Source organism: Pieris brassicae, chromosome 3, assembly GCF_905147105.1.
Source record: "Pieris brassicae chromosome 3, ilPieBrab1.1, whole genome shotgun sequence".
In the NCBI taxonomy this organism is placed as follows: Eukaryota; Metazoa; Arthropoda; class Insecta; order Lepidoptera; family Pieridae; genus Pieris; species Pieris brassicae.
This window is the reverse complement of record NC_059667.1, coordinates 7,706,474-7,732,760: the sequence shown is the minus strand read 5'-3', so window position 1 is coordinate 7,732,760 and position 26,287 is coordinate 7,706,474. Positions and strand designations below refer to the sequence as shown.

Genomic DNA, 26,287 nt, shown 5'->3' with positions numbered 1-26,287 from the left:
TTTTTAAACATAATATTAACGATTCATTTATCGTATTCTATTGTTCATAGTTAATTTTGGTGTAATATTTGCATAATATTACAAAAATTCACATTCATCGGACTTGGAGTTTTAAAGTTTAGTGTTTACCGCCGTCTATTGACACCCAAAACACCAAGAGGCTTGAAGCTGTTGCAGGCCTTTACAGTAGTAGTCCTCTTGAAGGCCCCTGAGTCGTTAACGGTTTGGAAATACGTGGCATCTGGTTCCATATAGTGGTGCGCGGCAAGTGTCTGCTCTGGCATGGTCATCTAGAAAGCATACTTTTGGTTAAAATTTAGTAATACGTTTAAAATATGTACCCTACATAATACTATTAGCAAAACAAAGCAAATACATATTGCTAACAATACTTATGAAAGCAAAGACTTTTTGATTTTCAATTATACAATCAAATATACATACATTTGTACCAAAACGTTTATCATAAAAAAGCAAGAATTTTCTACGAAAACAGATACGTCGCAATACCATATAAAAATGGTGTGTATACTTATGTACATGCGATAGAAGTTATACTTCTTTGGCGTAACAAGATAAAAATCTTTTCAAAAATTTATTCTACGTTTGTAGAAAAAACGACACTAACAATAAAAAAAACTAAAATGTTGACTATAGTAAAATTCAGGGTATAAGTCTTAGTGAAAGTTACTCTCATCATTGTTCCGTAACGCGCCAAATGAAATGTAACTTCAAAAATAAAACATATTTCCTAAATGAAAGCCTCAAGACAAGTCAATAATGCGCGAAAATAGACAATTTTAGATTTTTTAAATTTGACCTTCACATTAAAATAACGGAAATAGCTTTCTGGAATCCTTAGTCGGTATTTGTGAAGTTGCAATTAATGATTAAATGATAAGATAACAATCTGCATGATTAATGACCTAATAAATACTTTATTATCTGAAATGTATACTTTACATATTTCAAGTTCAAAATAAAATATAATTAAAATTAGTTTTTTTATCTCCAACACACAAATAGACAGTATTATTATATAAAAATTTAAGGATATAACAAATTAGGAGAAAACAATTTATTCTTGGTTAATGCTATTGTTTCATCGTGGCGTGTAGCTTTGCGGGGCGAGAAGAATTGTCATATATTTTTCAGAAAACCTGACATTACTAAGGCCTCATAGCTCGATAGCGTTCGAGCATTCCAACTCTTAAAAGGCCGGCAATTTTTTTGGGGTATTCATACACGCTACTTCCTAGAAGTCAATATTAAAAAAATGCTTGGAGTACTTTCTTTGGCGTTTTTATACTAGACTGATCTAAATTTAGAAATAATACGAGCAAGTTAATTAGCTTTAATGGCATTCAAATCTTTTTAGTAATCTATCATTATGTGAACACAAAAACGGCTTTTTTATATCTTGAGGTGTTGAATTCGTCGCATCTTTACAAGCAGCTTGTAAAACAAAAACTTTGATGACAAAAGTAGAGGAGGGTTTCTTCTTGGATTACTGGTTCTGGATTTTCTGAGGACACGTGTAATTTTAGAATCATTTTATTGACGTTCATTATGTGCTGGTATGGACTGTTTTTACGCAACGTTGCGTAATCGAGCTTTCTCTCTGGTATAGGGAGCCCTAACAGCGTACTGGCGGTATCTAGGTAACACTGAAAATGTTTAGAAAATGAAAAACGTCTTAATGTAGAAAGTTGCCAATTCTTATATACTACATAGGTTACCAAAGAGTTCTAAAATTAAAATTCAAAAAAGTTTTCATTAGCAATGTTTCTCACTGGCCAGTTCTAAAAAAAATCGGTGTTACCCACGTAAAAGCGGAAAGGCTGGATTGCCCTTTACATGGGTCATTGGAATGGACTGCATGTGTCCTTTTTAATTTTATGATTACTTTAACGCTAACCTACTAATATAATGTCTATGACAATATTCTAACTAACACACCGACAACCATATAGACTGAAAGAAATTATTATTATTATTATGTTAATATTATTGATTTAAATAACCATAACAACATATTCTACATTCTGCACAAGTCTTATACTCGAACAATAAGTTGATAAACTTTAATTATATTTCAACGTTTTTGATATCTTTTGAAATTATCTTCGATATGATTCAAGTGATTGGCAGGTAATGACCAACGCAATGATAAAGCAGTCATAATTCAAGTCAGTACAGGTATTGTTGTTTTAAGTGGTCGATAGTGACATTATTAGTGCCAGTGAAGTGATGTTACATATTTTTATGTGAAAATGCCGAAAATGGAGCGACGACTGTGGTTAGACTGTATAGTGTTTATACAACTTATGCACCTGTGTTTCGGTGAGTCTTTTCTATTGTGTTTTATCTTATCTATGTTTACGACTACCAAGAAGGCCGAGGCTCAGTGTTTGGCTAATTACTGTTTCGGAAAATATTGGCTTATTGGTAACGCTCCCTGCGTTCAGTATGACGCAATTATCCTTTAAATGTTATTGTAAAACAGTTTATATATTTTTTTCTAAAGCTATAGCTCCATTTTTGAGCAGTGTTGGCCTAGTGGCTTCAGCGTGCGACTCTCATCCCCGAGGTTGTAGGTTCGATTCCCGGCTGTGCACCTAAAAACTTTTTTCTGATTTTTCGTGTGTTTACAGCGTGCGTGGTCACGGACAATATTTATATATATATTTTCTAGGAGAGATATTTTATTACCGCGCAAACTTCATTTTACCAATTATTAAGAGCACGTTCCGATAAGACGCAGAAATGACTGCATATAAACTAGAGAATTGATTGGTTTTTATTATTATTATTATATCTAATGTATAGGCCTGCTAATATTATATTTTCTCTTTCCAAGTGCATTATTAATATTTATTGAACACTCACGTTGTTAGATTTGTAGCAAAAACAATAACATTATTTATTTACTAATAGATTATTTTATAACAAACCACGACCCGTGTTTGATTAGTCACAAACAGCCAGCTAAAAAGTGTTTCATTGCTTTCGTGACAATTATCACACACCCACAATTTTTTTAACCTTCTAAAAACATACCCAATCTCGTAATATGCCATGTGACTCTTAATGTGTTCGCGATAACAACTTAGTTATTACCGTTGTTCTAAGGGCTTTTAGATGGACGTCAGCTTTTCGTTGTAGGCATCATGATAAATAACTAACATGGTTCCATAGTCCCATGGAATGGACTGTGGAATACGATTTTGTGCATTTCCTACGACTTAAAGGATGGATCTCCTACTACTAAAATGACGTTATCGCCGCGGCACAGCGTCTCAAAATCCCCTTTAGGAGATCGATGTTGCTTATCACATCGATCTCCTAAAGGGCGCCATCTTGTGGCCCGATGACTGACGCTTCAGAATTAGGGATTGACGCTACGCGTTATATGATTCAGGGTTTCACAAATGGTAGATGTCGCTACACTCTTTTTGATTGGCGGTGAAGCAAACTAACAAATAGTCTAGTTAGTGCTTTAAAAATAAATGTAATTCATCTTTAATATACTGACTAAGATACTTGCTGATTGATTGTATCCTAAAAGATATTTATTATTTTCAATTAATAAATAGTTTTACAGTTTTCTGCACGAGACGAACTAGTACGTAAAATATAGAAGTAAAATCTTTTTTTTATTCTCAAAGTAATTTTTGGGGTCTCAAATGAAATGGGAATTTGTCAACTTTCATAGTTAATATTTTTTAATACATTTCAGCATGTCAAATGGAAGGAGTTTCAAACTGGCGTCTCCGAGTAGAAGAGAGCATATTAGACACTCACAATGGAGTTGTGTTAAATCGGAGTACATCTGATATTATAAGTTAGTAAAAATAAAAAAATGTGATTTGCTGGATTTTTTAAAAGTCATTGCAATATTATTGTTACCATAAGAATTTAATCAATTTTTTTAAGAATAAAAATCGTTTACCTCTCAAAACTCATAAAATATCGTTTGATGTGAATTACACCGTTTTTACGAGATATGTACCAATTCGGAATTACACTTTAAAATAAAATTTCTGTTACCTAAATAATTGAGTAGGTACAGATACCGGCAAACATCTTGAACAAACGTACTTGCCTGCGCACAGCGATTTTTAAGTATCACCCAGGCGGCGGGAGAGTGACGTGTCGATCACGTGATTGGTTCAGACGTTTGTGTCTCGCGCTGTGTACGATGCGCAAAATTTCCCCCACTCCCTTGTTTTATGCTCAAGAAGTTTGCCGGTATCTGTACTTACTACAAAATAGAAAATAAACACGTAATATGCTTGATAGGAACGAACCTTAAGATTATGTACACCTATTATTTCAGGTATTAACACTATAGTTCACAGCGAAGGATTAAACCGTGGTCCATATATCGATGTAAAGTATGAAAATTCGCGATTTATCGTGGCAACTACTGCCAACTTCGCTGAATATGAGGAGCATGAAACGTCTAAAACTATGAGAGTAACAGTTTCGTTCAACTGCGCGCAAGGATCAACTAATCAACCACCGCTGGTAAGCTTTTATGAAACTAAAATGAATGCTTTACCTAACTGAAAAGTAAACTTTCAATAAGCTTTTACCTTACAATTTGTGAAGTATTAGGATTGAATTTAAAGCCTTTTATCAAACAGCACAGTGTAGAATTCTCTAGTTGCTATTTATTTATTAAAGTTTACCATATCATACTTTGTACTAAATCTACTATATACAAAATCTTTCATCTAAAATGTATGACAATTGAAGTAAACATAAGTGTATCAAAAAAGGAATTAAAAATACAACCAAAACATATACAAGATAAAATAAGCATACAATAAAATTAGAAGAAACTTTTGGTAAAGTAGAAATAAAAAAATCATCAGCAAAACAGCGAATTAGGTTCGAGATAGGCACCCAACAATGCTTACTCTAAAACCGATCAGCCCACTACCGAATATATCCAGATAATAAAAAAAACGTTATTAAACATTTTTCTACTATTAGTTGACTGTTACATTATTCATAAACGTATCAACCTTAAATTGCTTAAACAATATTACAAAGCTCTCATATTACTCACATAAAATCTTCAAAGAAATGAATATTTTCATTACTATATGATTTGTTTTTATATGTTTCAGATTATTCAAATAGATATTGTTGATACGAATCAAAACGCGCCTCGATTTCTTCCGACAGACAATTATGAATTTACTGTGATTCCCCCTCTACCTCCGGGATTTTTGGTGACAGGATGTGACAACCAAATTATAGCCAGAGATATCGACTTGACAACTCAAAGAGTCGATTTCACGATAGAAGAAAATGATTATTTCGAAATTTTTTACGATTCGTCTCCCGCGACAAAGGAATTTTCAGCAACATTGCGAGCCAAGATGTTTATAAGATCAATACCAGACGACCTTAGTTTAAAAATAATGGCAACAGTAAGTAGAGTTTTACCTTTGTCTAATGAGACTTCATATGTTTTACATGTCATATTGTGCAATTCTAGGTATCGATGATTCCCACTTGCATTTACTGGTTAATTATTCATTTTATTTATTTATTAAAGTACACCACATCATAAATAAACGGTGAACATAAATTTTACAAAAATATAAATATAACACTTGAAATACTTTACATAATTTTGTAGTTAACAATGTGGATTATGTACCAGATAGGCGCTAAACAATGCATTTTTTTTAATATTAATTTACGATACATAGCAAGAATTTCAATCGCAAGAAGAAGTTATGGCATATTTCGTTGGATTGTGATTGGCTAAACAGAAAGTCGGATTAGATCATGTCATGTCTTTGTCATGCCATAGGTATGCTTATTGCTAATCAGCAATAACCCTCCGATAACGTTTGTTTATGTACTATTCATTATTATAATTAAGATGATAAGGTGATGAGAAGTATGATGTAATCATTGCAGCTGCTTACAAAAAAAACTAGGTGATTTAAAACATTAGCGGAGAGTTTATTGCCAGTTCTTCTTGTCCGTTCCGCCCCCTTGAATTGAGAACTGTCAGTAAATGCATGTTTTTTATTAACGTTCATAAGTTTACGTTGTGCAACGCATATGTAAATATTGTATTTGGATTTTAAACAAGTGATGCGGGATGAGACCAATATCAGTTATGCAAAAAATTTGCATAATTCGTCTTTCATTTTCACAAAACAGACCACGCCATCCTCTTGGAATATAGCGCCCTTAAAATGAATTACAGAGACCTTCTAAAACTACTAAAAATCTGATAATAAATTCCAGGATATTGATGAAACAAACGATCCGCCCCTAACAACAGAAGGCACCGTTCGGATAATATCAGATACACAATTTCAATTGCCAGAGGATTTGCAATTTTCGAAAACATTCTATTTAATGAATTACACTAATGAAAACTTGGTAACTGATGAATATATATTCTTGACTCGAGGTTACGATAATCAAGTAAAATTTAGCTTCGAAGGAGGTTAGTTAAAGTTTTTGTTTTGGTACGCTTAAATTAAAAAAATATATTTGAATGAGAATAAAATGCCTTGGAATTGAACTAACAATTATTCTGAGACACCTTAAGAGTCATGAATTGATTGTTTGAATCCAATAAACACGTTTTAATCTGGTTAATTGGATTCATTTTCAATGTATTATACTCACGTACATACATTATATTGGAAGTAAATATTATTTTACTACATGCATTAGTTAATACGCCATAAGACGAGCCCATTCTTAATTATTTATTCATTCGCAACTAATTCTTAATTATTATTCTAAAAGCAATAATAATAATTATTATATGGCTTTTCCTTTATATAAATTATCTACTTTACAGAACACTCAGAATACTTCGGAATGACTACAAATGAGAATAGAATTACGTTCCAGATGAAAACAGAAATACCTACTGAAATTTTACGAGAACAACAGATATACCTTATAGTTCGAGCTGAGAGAGAACACACAAGTGGAGCTGCAGCTACCATTATAATACAACTACCAACTGGTAAGATCTTTCAGACTTGGGATTTAACAAAAGTTCCTAAACCGTAGTTTTGCTACTTGAAACCGGCTTGCCTTAGACCCAAAAAGTGGTCGGCGTGCGTTAGGCACAGAAGGCTGATCACCTACTTGCCTATTAGGTTAACAAATGATCATGAAACAGATACAGAAATCTGAGGCCCAGGCCTAAAAAGGTTGTAGCGCCATTGATTTATTTATTTTATTTTTTTAAAGTTAGTGAGTTCAGACGAGATTTAAGGTACGGTATTTTTATATTAAGAGCGACTTATATTTAGAGTAATATTATATTTGGCTTTTTAAATCATCACAGTAGTAATGTCTATTACTGTCGATTTATCAGATTAGTAACTAAGTTTATTTAAATAAGATACATTCATTTATTCATGCAGGCTATCATTTGTATTCGCATTTTATTAATACAATACGTGTAGAATTTAATTAAGAAACTACTGGTACTTTCTAAAAGAGTTTTTATTTATAAAAGCATTTTTAAAAGCGTAAAAGTAAGTATGAACAATATAATTTATAAATTAAGTGATCTATTTGCCCCATATAAGACGTAAACCACATTTTATAAATCATACATATATTGGAATTATCAGGTAAGAATAAATTATATTTCCTATATTTATAAAATGATTGTATGCATGTTTAACGTTTCTTAAGATTTTGTTCTGTGTTTTCTTATTTTCAGCTAGAGAGTTGAGTTTTGAATTGCTGTCTTATAAAGGTATAATAGATGGTATTTATTTTGTGCATCAGGATATATTTTTAAATCAAGGCTATAATGAAGATGTTATTTTTGGGATTCGAGGAGGTCAGTATAATATTGATTTATTAATAAATATTTATTACTAATAATAAAACATTTACTGTATACACTCTTAGATAAGCTGGTTACAACTGCAAGTGTTAGATACAGGGATAGAAAAGCATGTTTCAAAGATTTTTTAGTAAATCTTTGGATCATGGTTGGTCACGATTAAAAGCCAATATTTTACTAAGTTGTTACGTAACATTTCTACGTTTTTACATAATTTTGTAAACTCACGAATTCTCCATTTTAACATATACTATTTATTAGAAACTTTGTTTAGCTTAATTACAAAAAGACTAATACTATCTATGATTTTACCCTAAATAAATTGTGAAATATAACCAAAACAGAGTCGGTGAGGCGGCATCAATTGAATGTCTTATTCATTTGTAAGGTGTAGGACGGTAATGTTATTATCAAGGGAATTTTATGATTTCATTCTCCCAAACAGTAATTCACTAAATTAATTCACTTAATGAATTTTAGATCATGCCAACTTATTTAATCATACAAACAATGAAAACCAATTAATTATATCTTTGAGGACACAATTACCTCAAGAAATTGTAAACTCAAACAATATTCTAACTTTGGAAATTACTGCAAGTGGTGACTATGCGAATACAGCGGTAACTACCCTCATTTTTGAAATAATTAAAGATGATTTGACTACACCAGTTTTCGCAAAAAAAATATATGAGGGCAAATACGTAAATTCTACACTTGTTACTATTGAAGAAATAAGTTTAAGTCAAGGGTATGATGGGACAGTGGACTTTAAAATTTTTGGAGGTAAGGATTTTAATAATACGGAAATACATCACATACACAACAAATACTGAATAAGAAAAGTTATAGACTTGATTAAAGCATATGCATGAAAACTGACTCAGACTCTTAACTTGTTATAATATGTTTATTACCTATCCACATCGTATCCCTTAGTTTTTTACTAACTACTAAATGACGTGAGACTGACCTTAAATTATCGTGATTCATGTGCACTTTTTACTTCTCATGTATCCTTTTTTTAGTTTAGTTTGTTTTTTTTGTTCCTGCTTAGTTTTGTCTTAATAACTATGTGTAATATGTATTTTTGCATTTCTTGCCTACCTTATCTAATTTAATACATTTTGTTTTCTATTCTCACAGTGGTTGCCTGGAAGAGATCGCTCGAAAGCGATAAGGCCGCCAGTTGCCCTCCTTTTAACTACGTTCAATTGTTATATTGTAATGCAACGAAGTGTTAATAAATAAATCATATATCATCATAGATATTATCTTCACAGTGTTCTAGCTTTTCTTACACTTTTTACTTATTTTCAGAGCACGCCGAATATTTCAGAATAGAAAATGACGATGACAATGTTATAGTATCGCTAAGATACGCTATTCCTGAGGACCTGATATTTTCAGCTAAGATTTTTACTTTATACATTGTAGCTACAAAACCGAACACTGTTGGCGGCATGGCCGCTCTTGTCATAAGGTTTCCGAATGGTGAGTGAACTATAAACATGGTTTGTTTGAAAATCCTTTAACTTTTATGCTTGGTTATTTAACTTAACGATTGGTGGCTCGTAGCTACGTGCCATTCTGGATCTTGCAAATTGGTGAAAGTATAACATAAAATATTATACAAATAAGCGTAGAAATTCTGAAACCAAGACCTGCAAGGGTTAAACAGGATCCGAATAAGCGATATCGTCAGCATTTCAGTTTATGATAACTCTGCATGATGTTAAATATGAAACTCACATTAATTTAATGGATTTAAATTAAAAAAATCTATATATATATGAATGTATGTCTTTTTATTGCAGAGCTAACCGAACTTGCTGTTATGGAATTTTCTAAGCACACATACGTTGGAACTTTGGAAAACAAAGCGGTATCTATAGAAAATGTTATACTAGAAAGTGGTTTTACGAACCAAGTCCGTTTTATCTTAAGTGGAGGTATTACTCATTTATTTAATTTATAACTGTAGACTCTCAATAAAAAGAAAATATAGTATTCAATAGTTACTCATAATTTTTATCATATAATTGCTATAATTAAAGTCGATTTTATTAATTTCATTTTAATTTTAACTTTTCTGTTAAAAAAATGTATTAAATGTATAAAAAAAATTCTTTGAATTACTCTTATGATTTTACATTTACGTATAAAATTGAATTCCTTTAATCGCAAAGGGATGAAACTCCCGGTTGGACATTATATTTGCATTGTTCATCTCCCCCTGGAATGTTGTAGCAGTAAGTATGAAATTTCATCGTTAAGTCGAATATCGGAAATGGAAATCCTCAGCAGTTTTCGTGGTGGTTGCATGCCTGGCTCACTTAAGGATAACCTAGAAGCTAATTCACTAGAACTTGATTTTTTAGTACCTGCCGGAAAACCAAAATAAAAAGATTTTACCTTTTCCAGAATATTACAATTACTTCACATACTCTACGAGCGAAAATGTTATATCTATTTTGGCAAGTGAAGAATTACATCAAAATTTAGGAAACGAAGACAATATAATATTAAACGTACGAGCTGAAAGAGTTAATGCGATTCCTGTTACAACGTCCGTTGTAATAAGTATAGTTAAGAAGGAAATAATACAACCTGTTTTCGAAAACCCTTATTATAAAGGAATTTACACAGAAAATGTTGGATTGCAATTTAACAATGTTATTAAATTAAGATCTGGGTTTGATGTTACTGTTACGTTTGATTTACAAGGCGGTAAGTTTTTATAAATACCACATAAAATAAGACCAATTTTATTTGAAAATACTTTTATAATAAAATGTCATATTTTAAACTATTGCGTCCTCAATGCTTTACAGACAAGGTGACTTTGAGGGCAGAATAATGTTTGTTTGTTAATATAAGTATACTTAAGTTTGAATCTTGTCAAACTACAAATAAATTGAGGCTACTTGGATTAAACAATGAGATTACATTTAACTTTTATATGTATGTTTATTGCAGAACATTCGCAATGGTTTTATATTACTGAAACTGAAGATTCAGTTATATTACACGCAAATATAACAAATTCTGTACCGAATGACTTTATAATGAACAATAAACTTATTGTCTTAACAATTATTGCAAACAAACCAGAAGCGATTGCAGGAAGAACTGTTATTGTAGTTGAACTTAATGCAGGTAATATTGATAATCAAATACTGCAAAGATTAATCAAAGTTTTATCACACAGTAATCAAAATGCTTTTTATCATCAGTAATAATAATAATAAAAGCCTTTTAATTCAGATACTCTAAATTTAAATACATTTATATTTCTATAATTTAATTCATTCCTATATATCTGTATGCCCTATTTGGCAAATGCTTCCTTTAAATCACGCCATTTCTGTCTGCACTATGCCATTCTATACCATGTACCACCAATTATTTCCTTAATCTGCTCAATCCACCTTCTAAACTATTATCCTCTTTTGCGTTTTTACCTTGGGCAACAGTTTGATGTTCTACTTTTCTGTTTCTTGTTCCATGTGCCCCGTTAATTTCCACTTTAGTTTATTTATTTCATCAGTAATAGTGTGATACAATTAAATATTACGGTTTACAGAAAATAAAGACAGCTCGCTATCGTTTGAAAGGGTATATTATGTAGGTTCTTTAGATAAAAACAAAATCACTTTGGATACAATCAACTTAAGGGGCAATCTTGATGAACCATACACCGTTACCTTACATGGTGGTAAGTTTATTTGAAAAACTACAATAATGAAAGTCGTATTGTATAAATAATAGTAACGTTATAATAATTTTAGATTTGGCCAACTATTTTAGTACATCTTCACAAGGCGATGGACTAGGAATAATCCTTAAGCAAGATTTGCCAGAAGAAGGGCTTTCCGATGATAATTTAATTACTTTAGAAATAAGAGCAACACGAAATACTAATATTGCCCAAGCAACAGTTGTTTTAAAGATTATAAAAGAAATTGATGATACACCAACCATCAAATCAATCCGTTTTAACCGTGCCTACTATACCGGCCAATATTCTGCTGATGGTTTGAGTTTTACTGACATCATTTCGCTTTCGGGGGGATTTGATGATACTGTAGAGTTTAACTTAGACGGAGGTATGCATTATGACATGTTATTTTCTTTAAAGTAATCAACAGATATTTAAAATTCAGAATATTAATAGTAACACTTGTACCTTAATAAACATTTTGATTTCAGAATCATCACAATGGTTCTATATAACTCAAGATGGAAATTCAGTAAGATTATACGAAAACTCAACAAATACATTACCCAACCACGTAGTAGCAAGCAACAATCAAATTGCGTTTACTGTTTTGGCAAATAAGCCTGGTACTGTTTCTGCAGAATCAGCCGTATTAATAGAATTCATAAAAGAAGTTGATGACGCACCAACCATCAAACCAATCCGTTTTAACCGTGCCTACTATACCGGCCAATATTCTGCTGATGGTTTGAGTTTTACCGACATCATTTCGCTTTCGGGGGGATTTGATGATACTGTAGAGTTTAACTTAGACGGAGGTATGCATTTTTCATGTTATTTTCTTTAAAGTAATCAACAGGTATTTAAAATTCTGAATATTAATAGTAACACTTGTACCTTAATAAACATTTTGATTTCAGAATCATCGCAATGGTTCTATATAACTCAAGATGGAAATTCAGTAAGATTATACGAAAACTCAACAAATACATTACCCAACCACGTAGTAGCAAGCAACAATCAAATTGCGTTTACTGTTTTGGCAAATAAGCCTGGTACTGTTTCTGCAGAATCAGCCGTATTAATAGAATTCATAAAAGAAGTTGATGACGCACCAACCATCAAACCAATCCGTTTTAACCGTGCCTACTATACCGGCCAATATTCTGCTGATGGTTTGAGTTTTACCGACATCATTTCGCTTTCGGGGGGATTTGATGATACTGTAGAGTTTAACTTAGACGGAGGTATGCATTTTTCATGTTATTTTCTTTAAAGTTATTCAAAATTCTTAGTATAATAGTAACACTGGTACATTAATAAACATTTTGCTTTCAGAATCATCACAATGGTTCCATATAACTCAAGATGGAAATTCAGTAAGATTATACGAAAACTCAACAAATACATTACCCAACCACGTAGTAGCAAGCAACAATCAAATTGCGTTTACTGTTTTGGCAAATAAGCCTGGTACTGTTTCTGCAGAATCAGCCGTATTAATAGAATTCATAAAAGAAGTTGATGACGCACCAACCATCAAACCAATCCGTTTTAACCGTGCCTACTATACCGGCCAATATTCTGCTGATGGTTTGAGTTTTACCGACATCATTTCGCTTTCGGGAGGATTTGATGATACTGTAGAGTTTAACTTAGACGGAGGTATGCATTTTTCATGTTATTTTCTTTAAAGTAATCAACAGGTATTTAAAATTCTGAATATTAATAGTAACACTTGTACCTTAATAAACATTTTGATTTCAGAATCATCGCAATGGTTCTATATAACTCAAGATGGAAATTCAGTAAGATTATACGAAAACTCAACAAATACATTACCCAACGACGTAGTAGCAAGCAACAATCAAATTGCGTTTACTGTTTTGGCAGATAAGCCTGGTGCTGTTTCTGCAGAAGCTGCTATATTTATAGAAATTCTACAGGGTATGTACTATGCAAGTTTGGGTTTAGAATATATCCACATAAATGAAATAATGAAGTGTTTACTTTAAGTCTATATATCATCTAAGAGAGACTGTGTTCACATTTACATTTAATCACATGTTATTGACTATTATTTATACATTTTATCAGAATGCTCCGAGAATTTACGCTTTGACCGAGCATACTATGTCGGATCTTTAAATAAAACTGATGTAACTTTGGATGCTATAACTCTAATCGGAAACTATGACGATACATATTATGTTACTTTGCATGGCAGTAAGTATGAATCACATCTGTAAAATTCACAAGCAACGAACACCAACCATTAACACCTTTCGTTTATTTATTTTTAGATTATGCAAGCTACTTTTCGATAACACCTCATCGCCCAGTATTTGAAATTGTTCTTCAGCGGGAGGTTTCTGAAGATCTACTCATTAACGATTTTATAACATTTGAGATACGACTGTCGAAAAATGATGTTATCACTGCGAGAACGACAACAATTCTTAGAATAATAAAAGATAACGAGCATCCAGTTATTAATGGAATTCAATTTGATCGTGTATACTATGTTGGGAGATATACATCAGAAAATGTATTTACGTTTGAAAACACAATATCACTTGCTGAAGGATACGACGAAACTGTTACATATTCTTTATACGGAGGTATACAAAAAAGAGCTTATTATCATTGTGATTTTTAAATGCTGAATTTAATTTCTTTTAAGCTTTTAACTCATGACTGTGACTGCTTTCACTTGTTACCTTGCCTTAACACGAATTAGAAAAGGGCAAATAAGCGATCAATAATCCTCTATAGGTTATTTAATTTGCAAAAAAATAATAACATTTTGTATCGTAACGTTAAGAAATCTCATTAGAAAATCACCTAAAAGGGTTTAAATAATTGTATTAGGTATATACATTATAATCAGTGTTGTCCATAGCTTAAGTGCGAGTCTAAACTCTGAGGCCATGCGTTTAAGAGCCACTGAATTATTAATATAAGACATATCTAATATTATTATTGTTTTACTCTAAAGTGACTAATACTAATTTCAGATCAGTCTACATGGTTTGAATTAGATACAACTGGAAGTTCTGCTAAACTAACTTTATCTCGGCAAGTACCATCTGACGTGGTTAATAGTTATTCACAGTTAATTTTTGAGGTCCATGCCAATAGAGCTAGCGATACAGCATCAGCAAGATCAACTATTATCATTACCATTGAAGGTACAATTAATTAAACAATATAATTTAAATTTTATTTTCTTTAAAGGCCGATTTCTAAGATTTTATTGGTACAGCAAATGAAACAAAATTTCATATTCTTTCAGGTGTTGATGATGGATCTACTCCTATCATGAAGTTCGAACGACAGGCGTACGTCGGTACCATAAGCCAGGGTGACATATTGTTGGACCCAATAGTTTTAGCCGAAGGCTACAACGACGAAGTTAAATTTAGTTTAATAGGAGGTATGGATAATAATTACCTGAAATAATGCAACTCAGAGACGACACTAAATGTCCGATAAGTAACGGCTGATTTTTATTAAAGCTTAAGTAACAGTTAACTCAAGCAGAAGAAGTTTCGTAATATTGTGTAAAGTTTGATAATTGTTAGTAAAAATCTTTAGTCCGCTAAAGGAATTAATAATTTCAAATGTATCCAATATTTTCAGAACTTAATAGCTATTTTAATACACCGAATGAGCGAAATGTAGTAACCTTGACTCTTCTACGACCAATACCAGAAGAAAATATTCCCATTAATAGACTTATAACAATTGACATCCAAGCAACATCGGAATATACAAGCGCGCGTGCTGCGATAGTTTTGAAAATCGTTCAAAATGAACAATCCATGGAGAATCTAAATTTTGATAAACCATATTACTCGGGAACTTATACAGGAGCTTCTGAATTTAGCTTTGACTTCATAATTCGAATGGAATCAGGCTTCGATGAAGCAATCCAATTCAAATTAGAGGGAGGTATGTATCATGAATTAGAAAGTAATGAATAGCTTCTAGCCGGGGAAGCTGATTTCACGTATTAGCGACCTTTTTCATCTAAATTCCGTTTACAATACTTGTATAATCAAAAAAGGTAGATAATGATTTATCATTTCGATTTTGTAATCAATAATGATGATTATCCCCAATGTAAGACCTTTTTTAATATGTTTTTTTCTAGCTTAAATAATAAATGAAAATTCAATTTATTAATGAAGATATGTACGCTTTTAACGTCCATGTACTTATATTATGCCATAATTACTTGATTTTAGACCACTCAACTTGGTTTAGACTGCGGCAATCTGGAAACTCCGCTCAGTTGGAACTAAGTTCCTCCATACCTGAAAGTGTTATAAACAATAACAATCAACTCGTATTCGTTGTATACGCACAAAGGGTGGGTTCCGAAGTGGTTCTAACCCGATCGGTCATCATAATAGCCTTAACAAACGGTAAATATATTTATGCTTTTAAGATAAACATTTTCAATAATTCAGAAGTGAATTAAACTGAATCGGGTTAGATAGACACGGCAGACAATTAGAAGACCTGAAATAAAATTATCGAATAATTCTTAAACTGCTGATCTTACTCAAATAAATTTTGTAGCCTTTTTGGAGATGCCTAACATAATCAATAGATTGTATAAACTGTTTAACGTAATCAACTCGGGCATTATTTACAATGTTATAGAAATATTAACATATCTGTATTTAACGTTATCAAAACATATGTATTCTAATCTTATCTACCGATAAATAACCCAGACAAAGAGAATTCAGTTATTCATTGAATGGCATCTGAAACAATAATATGAATTTAATAAAGATTGTGGTTTACGTCTTATCCCTCAGTAAAAGTATTAAGATGAAATAACATCAATACATTCTCTTAATCCAACTGTGTTTTCAGATCCGATAACGAATGTGAAATTCGACAAAGTTTTGTATTTAGGACGCGTGGAAAATAATGCTGTGGTACATGAAGCTATAACTGTTGTGGAATTTAGCGGAAATGTTCAAGTTTCAGGAGGTAAGTTAATTACTTAATATATTAGGTCCTTACATATGAAATTGGCGTTTTGTATGGGAGGAACAAAAAGTCGAATATTTTTAAATATAATATATTTAATTAATCAAAGTATGAAGCATTGTTTTCTATGCACTTTTGCCATCTCATAGGTAGTGCAAGAAGTTGTCCAAATTTCGAAAAAAATGGTAACCTGTTGGAGCAAGGTCCGGGGAGTACGGAGGATGTCTTAGACATTCCAATTGAAGCTCTTCTAATTTGGTAGCCGTCTGTTGTGCAGTGTGTGGTCTAGCGTTGTCGTGAAGTAGCAGTGGCGTGGAGCGATTGACCAGCCTAGGTTGTTTAGCCGCTAGCTTTTCCATCATGGTTTGCAATTGCTGACAATAGACATCAGCCGTAATAGTCTGGCCAGATTTGAGAAAACTGCAATGAACAATACCGGCACTAGTCCACCAAACGCTTACAAGTAACTTTTTTAGGGTTAATTTTCGCTTGGGACAGGATTTGGCTGGCTGGCCAGGATCCAACCATTGCGCTGAGCGCTTCCGATTATCGTAAAGAATCCATTTTTCATCACAGGTAATGCTTCGGTTTAAAATACCTTCATTATTGTGCCGGTTCAGTAATGTAACGCAGCAGTTGACGGTCAGTTGCCGGTTTGCTTCAGTCAATTCGTGAGGTACCCACCATTCAAGCTTTTTAATCTTCCCAATTTGCTTCAAGTGAATTAAAACAGTTTTATCACTAACACCGCAGCCTGCAGCTAACTGGGACGTGGCTTGCGATGGATCCGTTTCCACAATAGCCTTCAATACTTCATTACCAACTTGGGTCTCAGGCCGTCCACGGGGCTTGTTCTGCAGGTCGAATCTGCATTTCCAGAACGAAAACGTTTGAACCAAAAATGAACTGTGTTTTCTTTTGCAACATAACCGCCATACACATCATTCACCTTTCGAGTCGTTTCCGCAGCACTAATGCCACGGCGAAACTCGTACTCGTAAATAATGCGATACTTTAAGTTTTCCATTTTGTAAAATGAGTGACGCAAACAGAAAAAAACAGAACAAAAAAACAAATGAATGACGGTCATCGAAGCACAAATACATGAGTAAATAGCTGTACAAATTTGAATTTGGAATTCCTTACCAAAGAGGAGAACATCGTGATTAAAGTGGCCAGTACGAAATACGCCAATTTCATATGTTTCTAATACGAAAACTTGGGAGCGCGCGCGTCATATTTTATTTCAGTCGCTACCAGTTGCCGAAAACCAATGTTTGTTTCACTAAAAATTTATTCTAAGAATGCTTAAAACAAAATTATGTTCCACGTCATTTCATGAACAATAAAGATATTGCATCAATGAGTTAAACAGGTAGAAAAACCTGGTGATGCTCAGTTCGATTACTGTTGAGACAATTATTTGAGAAATATGCCACGAAACAGTGTTTCTAACATAAATAAACCGACGGTACGGCAAAGTTTACGAGTTCAATTGCTGAGTACTTGAACTATCTAAAGGAATGTTTTTTTAAGACTTCTTACCTTACTTGTTTTAATAACTCAGCCGTGATTATTATGACTAGCTGTATTTCCCTCGTGTTAATTCGGAGGAGGCGTGCTGTTATATAGACTTAATGAATGGATTATCCAAAACAAAAGATATGATTCTATTTGAGAGTCATTGGCAATTTTATCTTTGTATACCTATTTATAATGTAATATACGTACATTTAAAAGTATTTTAATAAGTAATAATTGATCTACATTAATATTATAAAGTGATAAAGTTTGTGAGGTTAAAATCTCTATCTAAATCGATTTCCTTTCAGAGCTTAAATTTCATTTACCAATAAAAAGGCCCCGTTGTTTGTCATAGGCTAGCTTTTAACTCAAACAAATTACATTATTTTTCGTGGTAGTCGGATTTGCAAAGTAAGTCGGAGAAAAAAGTGTCGAACGAAAATGCTTCTTCCGAATGCTGCCCCAACATTGAGAGATGTTTAAGTAAGAGAAAAGTTGTAGAGTTTAATAATGTCTACAAAAATGTCAGTGACAGCATTTACTATATAGATTTACTAGTATATTAACGGTTTTCAATAATATTTCATTAGTTTGTTTACGTATATAATTTTACGGAGTTTGTCGTTTGAAGTTGACGTGACACGTTCTTTTACTTTCAGTAATTTAACTATGACACCATTGCCAACATATCTGTGATACTACAAATATGTTTCTACTTAAGAGTAGTTACGAGACTTCTAATCATTAATGTTTCTGTTCTCAGAATATAGCCAACTATTCACAGCAACTATCACCAATGGAGTCGTCACTGTAACGCTTTCTGCTACGAGCGTACCATCAATTCTTTCGTATGTCACCTTGAAACTGGTGGCTGATGAAGCAAGTGCTGTACTACTTCTAGATATATATAAATCTGGTAAATATTTTTCCTTTATCCCTAGAAAACAAATATATATCGAGAACAAACCGTCTATGGTTTTTACCATTGAAGTATTAACTACCGCGGCTAAAAAGGACTACCCGCGGAGATTATGAAATAGCTTAATATTAACCAATATAAAAAACAAGTTGAAGAATAATTTTTATATGTATTTGTCGCGCTTCTGACAAGACTCCTATAATTACTTGATTTAGATTGTATTATTCTATAAAGTGAATAAATAAAATACAATTGAAATCATACATTTTTGATAGACGTCATAAGTATGCAATTATATAAAAAGTCTATGAAAAACGACTCAAGACGGAAACTGTACAATAAAATATAAATCATAAATATTCAAATCAGCCTGACTTACATTAAGAATCACAGAAATATCGAACACAATAGTGTCAGTATTTAAATCCGTTTTTAATATGTAAATGAAATCGGTAATTTAATCAGTTCTATTAATCACAGATACTCAACCTGATTTTCAATTGATAGACAATTTTGATACTGACTCATCAGTCACAATATACTTACATTATGATTTTTAGACACTCCAGTTGAGCGGCCTTCCCTTTCATTCAGCTCTTCATCCTACATACTCGAAGCCAATGAAGGTTCTACGGGAGAGGTGGGTCGAGTATCCGCAACCGCCGATAATGGAGAGACTGTCATCTACTCTTTGGAGATAGAAAATGGTATGTATTTACTTTTCACTAGTCACATTCGGGAAACGAGACAGACTCTTCTTTTTTGTGCTTACCACCACTATGTGGAACCAGTTCCCAGCCGAATTGTATCTTCAATATCTATATTACATAGGATATAGGTTTTGATACTGTAGACTTACTCTTGTCTAAGGCAGGTTTAGTAAATATTAAGTTGCACTAATAAACGTCAATTACGTTAATGAGCCTGGATTTGTTTTATATTTAAGGAGATAAATATTTGCTTTAGTTTACACTAAATACATTTCTGAGCGCACTTGACATTTGACAATCAATATTTGTCAATCCTTTTTTATTACTGATATTATTCATTTTAGCCGAATATTGTGGATATATCTGGTTATTGAAGGCTGAAGTTCTTTTATTTGAGGGGAGAGGTTACCGTATCGACGGGATTTGTAATTGTTTGAAACAAACCCCAATATTTTAAAAATTACAAGCACACAGCTACACTGAGTCTCACAGTAACTCATGGATATAAACACATAAGCTTATTCATGATTCATATGGCACTTTTGATATTTAAAATTAAAATAAATTATTTAAGTAAATAAACGATGAATCCATAGACAATATTATAACCGCGTACCACCAGACGACAGATAAAAATACCTTTATCTAATTAATGTCATATTAAAGGTAAACTGGTACCGGATACATATGTGTCATCATTACATACGTATTGCATACAAATGTATATATTTGATAATACTGCGGTATGGCTTGTTTGCATAAATGTACTGTCGTAGATTAAGGTTGTAATTCACCAGGATTTATGAGGAATGCCAAACGAGTAGGATAACTATTTCTAGAGGACTGGCAGTTTACCATATTTATGGCCTAATCTAATTTTCTTATAATAAATCTAAAATATAAGAGTATTTCCTCCAACTTTGATTTTGTTTGGAGTGGAGACTCTTGAGCCGGTGGGTTAAAGAGCACAGGCGCTAATTAAAGATTTAAGTTAGCGCCTGGTAGATAGTACCGGTGACCTATGAGCTGGTGTTTTCCTTGCTCAACGAATATGTAACGCAACACAGCGAGGAAAAGCTGCCAGCGTTAAAGGTACACTACCACAGGGACCAAACTTTTTAAATTTGTTTTAATTTTCTTCCTATGAATTTTTAATTATTTTTATTATTATTAGTTATTATTATGTAGTTTAAGAAAATTGTAAATACTGTATAATTGATTAATTGTTTAGGTTTTAATAAAGTAATAATTATTATCATCCCTTTGGTGGAATAATACGAAAAATAAGTAACAAAATATAATAGTAGTTATAATTTGTATAGAAAATTTAAACGCTTCGAGAGCCCATATTGAACTATATAATATATTCTATACATATTAAGCCAAACTTCTTATAAATTGTGAACTGTGATTCATATTAAAGGGTAAAAGTAAAAGACCTTGCTGAAGCAAATGTTTTATTTTTGCACTTGTTTTATTCAATATTCTGGAAACTACTATGTAAAGATTCAGAAACGAGACGAGGGATAAGAGATTAGGGATAAGGCTGCCTCGAGAACGTCAAAAATGTATAATTGGTATAATATATTGGAATATATTATTCGGTAGTCATAGTTCGTGCTAAGTCTCTATTCTGATTTTATCCTTTGGTAATCATTACTTACTTGTTATGGTTTGGTATATTATTAATAACATATCTGATGATGACTGATAAAATATCAGTTATAAGTACAGAAATGAATACTATTCAGTCATGCCCTCTGTTTGAATGATTTTACATAAAAATAAATTACATCATTTTGGTTGCACCGAGATTTTCTGAAATTGTGGACAAAATACATTTCCCGAAAGGATTTCTCCGACAGATTTACAGATAACCAATTTATTCCAGTACAGATTGTGTACCTCATCCTACTGGATGTAACCACGGTACGTCTGAAATTGAACTATACCTTCTAATTTCTCGGATATACCCAGTTCAAAAACGAGACAATATTTTGAATTACAGGTGACCTAAGCAATGATACAATTTAATAATGTTCTTAATTAATTACTTACTACTCTCTATCTATATATAAAAATGAATCCGTATTTCCCTTGGGCACGGCATCACGCGTGAACGGCTGGATTGATTTCGCAAATCCATTTTATATTGTGTTTATCAGGAGAAGGTAAAAGAAAAAATTGAGACAATTGCTCGGAAAATTAGAAAATTTAAGAATACTTTTGTTACGATATCAATTTTTTTTTCAGTGAATAACGCCTTTACAATTCAAACTTTTTTCATGTAATCTTATGGCGTTTGACATAACATTAACAGAATGCGTACTGCAAATATCGTCGAAGAGGATGTAAGAAAACTGAATATCGTTTAAAATAAATGCTTCGATTGGAGTTATTATATTGATAAAATACATATAAAATAATAACAGTCGCTAATTGTTTGGGGCATTAATGTTGAAAATCTATCTTCATATCTTGAAATTATATCTCACATGGCTATAGCTAGTTATATGTCGCCTGTTCCCGTGTCGGAATACCAACAAAAATATTTACATAGGCAACAGAAAAACAAACAAAGAATGTTGTACGAGTTTATCATAAAGCATTTTTAGTTAATTATACCAATTCGAAATCAATATTCATAGTTTAAACAGGAGAACGTCTGTCGGTCAGCTAATCTTCATATAAAGGTTATTTTAAAGATGGCGATACAGCCGATCGAAGTGATCAAGATAATTAAAATTTCCAATTATACTTTTTTCTTTGGTCACTTTATGAAGTAATCATAATTACAGTGTCCGTTCAGATTCAGCCTTCCCAAAAATAATTATTTCTGGTTCACTATTAAATCTATTCTGTTGACAAAAAAAAAATACCCAATGTGTGACGTCTAAACAGCGATCACCATTTGCGAGCTCTGCTCAATTATCAAGAAGAAATTATGCGATTACAGTAATGTATAGAAGTTACAATGCATTCAAATATGACTCTTCCCAAATAAAACTTAATCTATGGTTAAGGTTAAGGTAAATGCGTTAAAGTCAAACAGACATCGACATCCTTTTGACTGACAGCGATTGATTGCAAACAGATACACAAATCAGAACACAGAACCCAAAGTTGTATCATAAAATCCAAATCAAATGATGAAATCAATAATTTCAAATAAAATAATAAACGTCGAAAACGAAAAATAATAATAAAGCACACGTTTCATTTAAAACGTGAACTGTTTTGTATGTTGTTCTGAAGACCACTCGATATAAAGCAAATTTCCTTTCTCTCAAACCGAGTAGTGACCGACTGGAATAGTCTTCTAGTCTAGAAGGTGTAATTAGTGCAGGGTGCACACACTTTCTACTCTTTTAAAAATAGGTTGGATAGTTTCTCCAAATCTTATCTCATATCTTATTAATTATTAAGCTGCTAGTTTGTACATAATAATAACACAATAAAAGATTTACAGAAAAAATAAAAATATATTTTACATTAACGGTGAAATGCTTCATGTTACTTTAAAACGAAATGTTTCAAGCAGTAACATTTATCTTCCAAAACCTACACAAAACGGGTAGGAATCCACACATTACAAGTAATATAAATTCTACCCGCCTCTCGACGTACATGATTATTTAATATTATGATTTCTTAGTGATCATTCAACCTTTAAGACCGAGATACCACCTAAATAATTATGGTTGCATTTTTACCAAATAACTATAAAGTACATTTTTTTTATCTTGAAATCAATGTTAAGACTAAGACTTTTAACCCAAAGGTCATTCATTTTATGAGCGTAATAACTTTCTCGTTAAGTCAGGGATAATGTCCTTTTAGCAATGGCTTACTTATGCTACTAATATGATACGGTATAAAATTAAGACACTAAACAATAGCTGATTATTCGCAACAGCTGAGGAGAAATAATAAAAAAGTGCGTGCGTACAAAGTACATATGTCAGAAGTGAAACTTCTTTGTAAATTCATTATTACTAAGGTCCAATAGATGATCATGTACCAGTATATTATCACTCCATGTATTTGTATATTTATAGTCATACTGTTTAATGTATACGTGCTAACGATAATATAAATAAATAAAAAAATCTGCGTTTACTGCACAAGACGTTATGCGATAGAATTGCCATCTAAAGTTCTAATATATAACTACTAAACAATAATACATCAGTCATCATCAATCGTGTGTATTTTTTCTCGATCTCCCTTTATCACTCTCTCTCAATCAGTCTCAACCCCTCTCTCCCTTTTCTTCGAAAAAACGCTGCACGTCTCGAAGATACGTTTCATCCGTAAAAAAGTAGCCTCATGCGCCTAAAGAATTATCACTTCAAAAAGATAAAAAGAAAAAATATTCTTTATATTTTTTTATTTATAATAAAAAAATCATGTGATTTGAAAAATGATAGGCTATATTTTAGTTATAACATAATTAATTCAAAAAATAATTACAATTGTCGCCATAACACTAAATGTAAAAATTTAATATTGTTTTTATTTTATTATTTACTCCATCGGCACTTTATGACCTAAAGTGAGCGTTGCTTCCGATACTAGAGACAGCCACGTTCACTAATAGCACGTTTTAAATATATTTTAAAGAACAATAAATAAACCTCGCGTACAGGCTACACATGAGTATCTAATTGCAGGTATTAGATAACTTAGGCCAAATCTGGCCCAATATAAAACTTTATAGTACAGATAATGATAGGGTAAGATTCTCAGTCTTAATAAGTAGTCGATTCGTCGACAGATCACGTAGACCTCTTCTAGCTCTTTCTACACTTCACGTCACGAGCAACTCATAGGCCAAACTAGGCTTTTCAGCTCACCCCTAAGTATGTGGCAAGAATTTCTGTAATTAATTCAACAGAAGTATCCAAGTGTCACTTATATTTTTCGTCGCATAAAGTTGAACAAAAAACGCTTAATCATTAAAATTTATTTATTTTTATACAAATATTTAACAGTCTGTTACGCCAATAGATAAAATAATCATACCCACAAATATCCCTAATTAATTCAGGTTGGTAGACACACAAAGCCTATCAAAGCTGCTTAGCCGTCAAATAGGAAATTATTAATGAAATCATTGTTCTATACTACCCATGCCTCATTGATTATTATTATTAAAGATTTATTAATTAATCTATACAACATGAGGTAAGTTTACATACCTTAATTAGTTGTGATAGTATTAGTTTTAAAAAATTTAAGTTAGATTTCTTTTTCAGTGGTCTAGTTTATGTATGGCCCCATTTAGGGTAAAAGCCTCATTGATTATTATTATTTAAGATTTATTAATTAATCCATACAACAAGTGGTTAGTTTACATTCCTTAATAGTATTAGTTGTGGTAGTATAAGTTTTAAATATTTTAAGTTAGATTTCTTTTTTAGTGGTCTAGTTTTTGTATGGCCCCATTTAGGATAAAGGCCTCCTATTTTCCATTTCTCTTTGTCTTGAGCAACATTTATCCAGTTTATCCCCGCTAATTCTATAATGTCATCTGTCCATTTTTTCTTTTGTCGTCCTATACATACCTTGAAACAAAACAATATCACTAATTCATAGTTTCAAACGACCACTATTTCGGTATTGAGTTGTTTAAGCTATCGTGGAACATACTTAAAAAGAGTATTAAGAATATCCTTAGCGCTAAATTACCTGGATCATGAGCACACCCACACATACATACCCTTACTTTCACACCATCATATAACACAGCAGAATTAGGTATCTAACATTAAAAATATTTAATAATATTATTGATTTCTTTCTTTATGTATATGTATTATATATTCCACATTTGGTTATATCTTTTGTATAATTGTAATTTGTTATATACAATTTATGTTAGTTATAGGATTACAAAATATGTAAACCTACTTATAAATTTAGTACTAAAACGCACGTAGTACTAAAGAATTCTTTCGTTCTCTGACATGTTGTCGTTGAAGTCTTCTCGGCCATTAATCAGGAACAAAAAACGAACACCCGAACAAAACCGCGGGTCACAGTTTAACATAATGACACACGTCGAATACATAATGCATGTCAATTACAAAAGATGAAAAGATTTATTGAATCTAGATAAATTTAATGATATCACTGACTCGTAAGGTAGTGGCAAGGCATTTTTGAATAATTTTATTACGTTTCCTTCAATTGTTAATGTACCATTGGAATCTTTTATTACGCAATTTTATTATCACATTCGCGCGAATTACAGACTATACAAATAAAATATTACAATATATTTTATATACGCAGTGGGTGCAGTATAAATAATTTTAGTAGTATTATATATTATCGTCTATCAGAAGGGTGTAAGCTATCCCAAGCTTTATTATTTCTGGGTCACTATTATATTTATTTGTTGAAATCAAAAAAAAAAACACCCAATGTGTGACGTCAAATCAGCAGTCACCATTTAATAGTTTTCTTCTGAGAGCTCTGCTGAGTTACAAAGAAGAAATGTATAGAAATTACAACTCATTACAAATATTACTCTCCATAAA

At 32.0% G+C, this 26,287-nt stretch overlaps 1 protein-coding gene across 2 annotated transcripts in view; it reads left to right on the top strand.

Moving 5' to 3' along the window:
- Positions 1 to 2,186: 2,186 nt before the first annotated feature.
- The window catches only part of LOC123706667, a 40,341-nt gene continuing 16,240 nt past the window's right edge, over positions 2,187 to 26,287 (top strand). The window contains exons 1-27 of one of the 2 annotated variants that reach the window (XM_045655980.1): positions 2,187 to 2,343; positions 3,740 to 3,844; positions 4,340 to 4,530; positions 5,139 to 5,444; positions 6,280 to 6,484; positions 6,848 to 7,018; positions 7,730 to 7,852; positions 8,339 to 8,644; positions 9,179 to 9,352; positions 9,676 to 9,810; positions 10,283 to 10,588; positions 10,838 to 11,017; positions 11,445 to 11,576; positions 11,650 to 11,967; positions 12,071 to 12,397; positions 12,500 to 12,826; positions 12,918 to 13,244; positions 13,347 to 13,526; positions 13,677 to 13,805; positions 13,883 to 14,200; positions 14,597 to 14,770; positions 14,875 to 15,015; positions 15,222 to 15,533; positions 15,830 to 16,009; positions 16,470 to 16,589; positions 18,877 to 19,029; positions 19,593 to 19,739. In XM_045655980.1, the coding sequence (XP_045511936.1) occupies positions 2,274 to 2,343; positions 3,740 to 3,844; positions 4,340 to 4,530; positions 5,139 to 5,444; positions 6,280 to 6,484; positions 6,848 to 7,018; positions 7,730 to 7,852; positions 8,339 to 8,644; positions 9,179 to 9,352; positions 9,676 to 9,810; positions 10,283 to 10,588; positions 10,838 to 11,017; positions 11,445 to 11,576; positions 11,650 to 11,967; positions 12,071 to 12,397; positions 12,500 to 12,826; positions 12,918 to 13,244; positions 13,347 to 13,526; positions 13,677 to 13,805; positions 13,883 to 14,200; positions 14,597 to 14,770; positions 14,875 to 15,015; positions 15,222 to 15,533; positions 15,830 to 16,009; positions 16,470 to 16,589; positions 18,877 to 19,029; positions 19,593 to 19,739 (5,557 nt within the window). In that variant the 5' untranslated portion in view covers positions 2,187 to 2,273. The remainder of the gene's footprint in view (positions 2,344 to 3,739; positions 3,845 to 4,339; positions 4,531 to 5,138; positions 5,445 to 6,279; positions 6,485 to 6,847; positions 7,019 to 7,729; positions 7,853 to 8,338; positions 8,645 to 9,178; positions 9,353 to 9,675; positions 9,811 to 10,282; positions 10,589 to 10,837; positions 11,018 to 11,444; positions 11,577 to 11,649; positions 11,968 to 12,070; positions 12,398 to 12,499; positions 12,827 to 12,917; positions 13,245 to 13,346; positions 13,527 to 13,676; positions 13,806 to 13,882; positions 14,201 to 14,596; positions 14,771 to 14,874; positions 15,016 to 15,221; positions 15,534 to 15,829; positions 16,010 to 16,469; positions 16,590 to 18,876; positions 19,030 to 19,592; positions 19,740 to 26,287) is intronic. The other variant, XM_045655981.1, reaches the window with a different exon arrangement.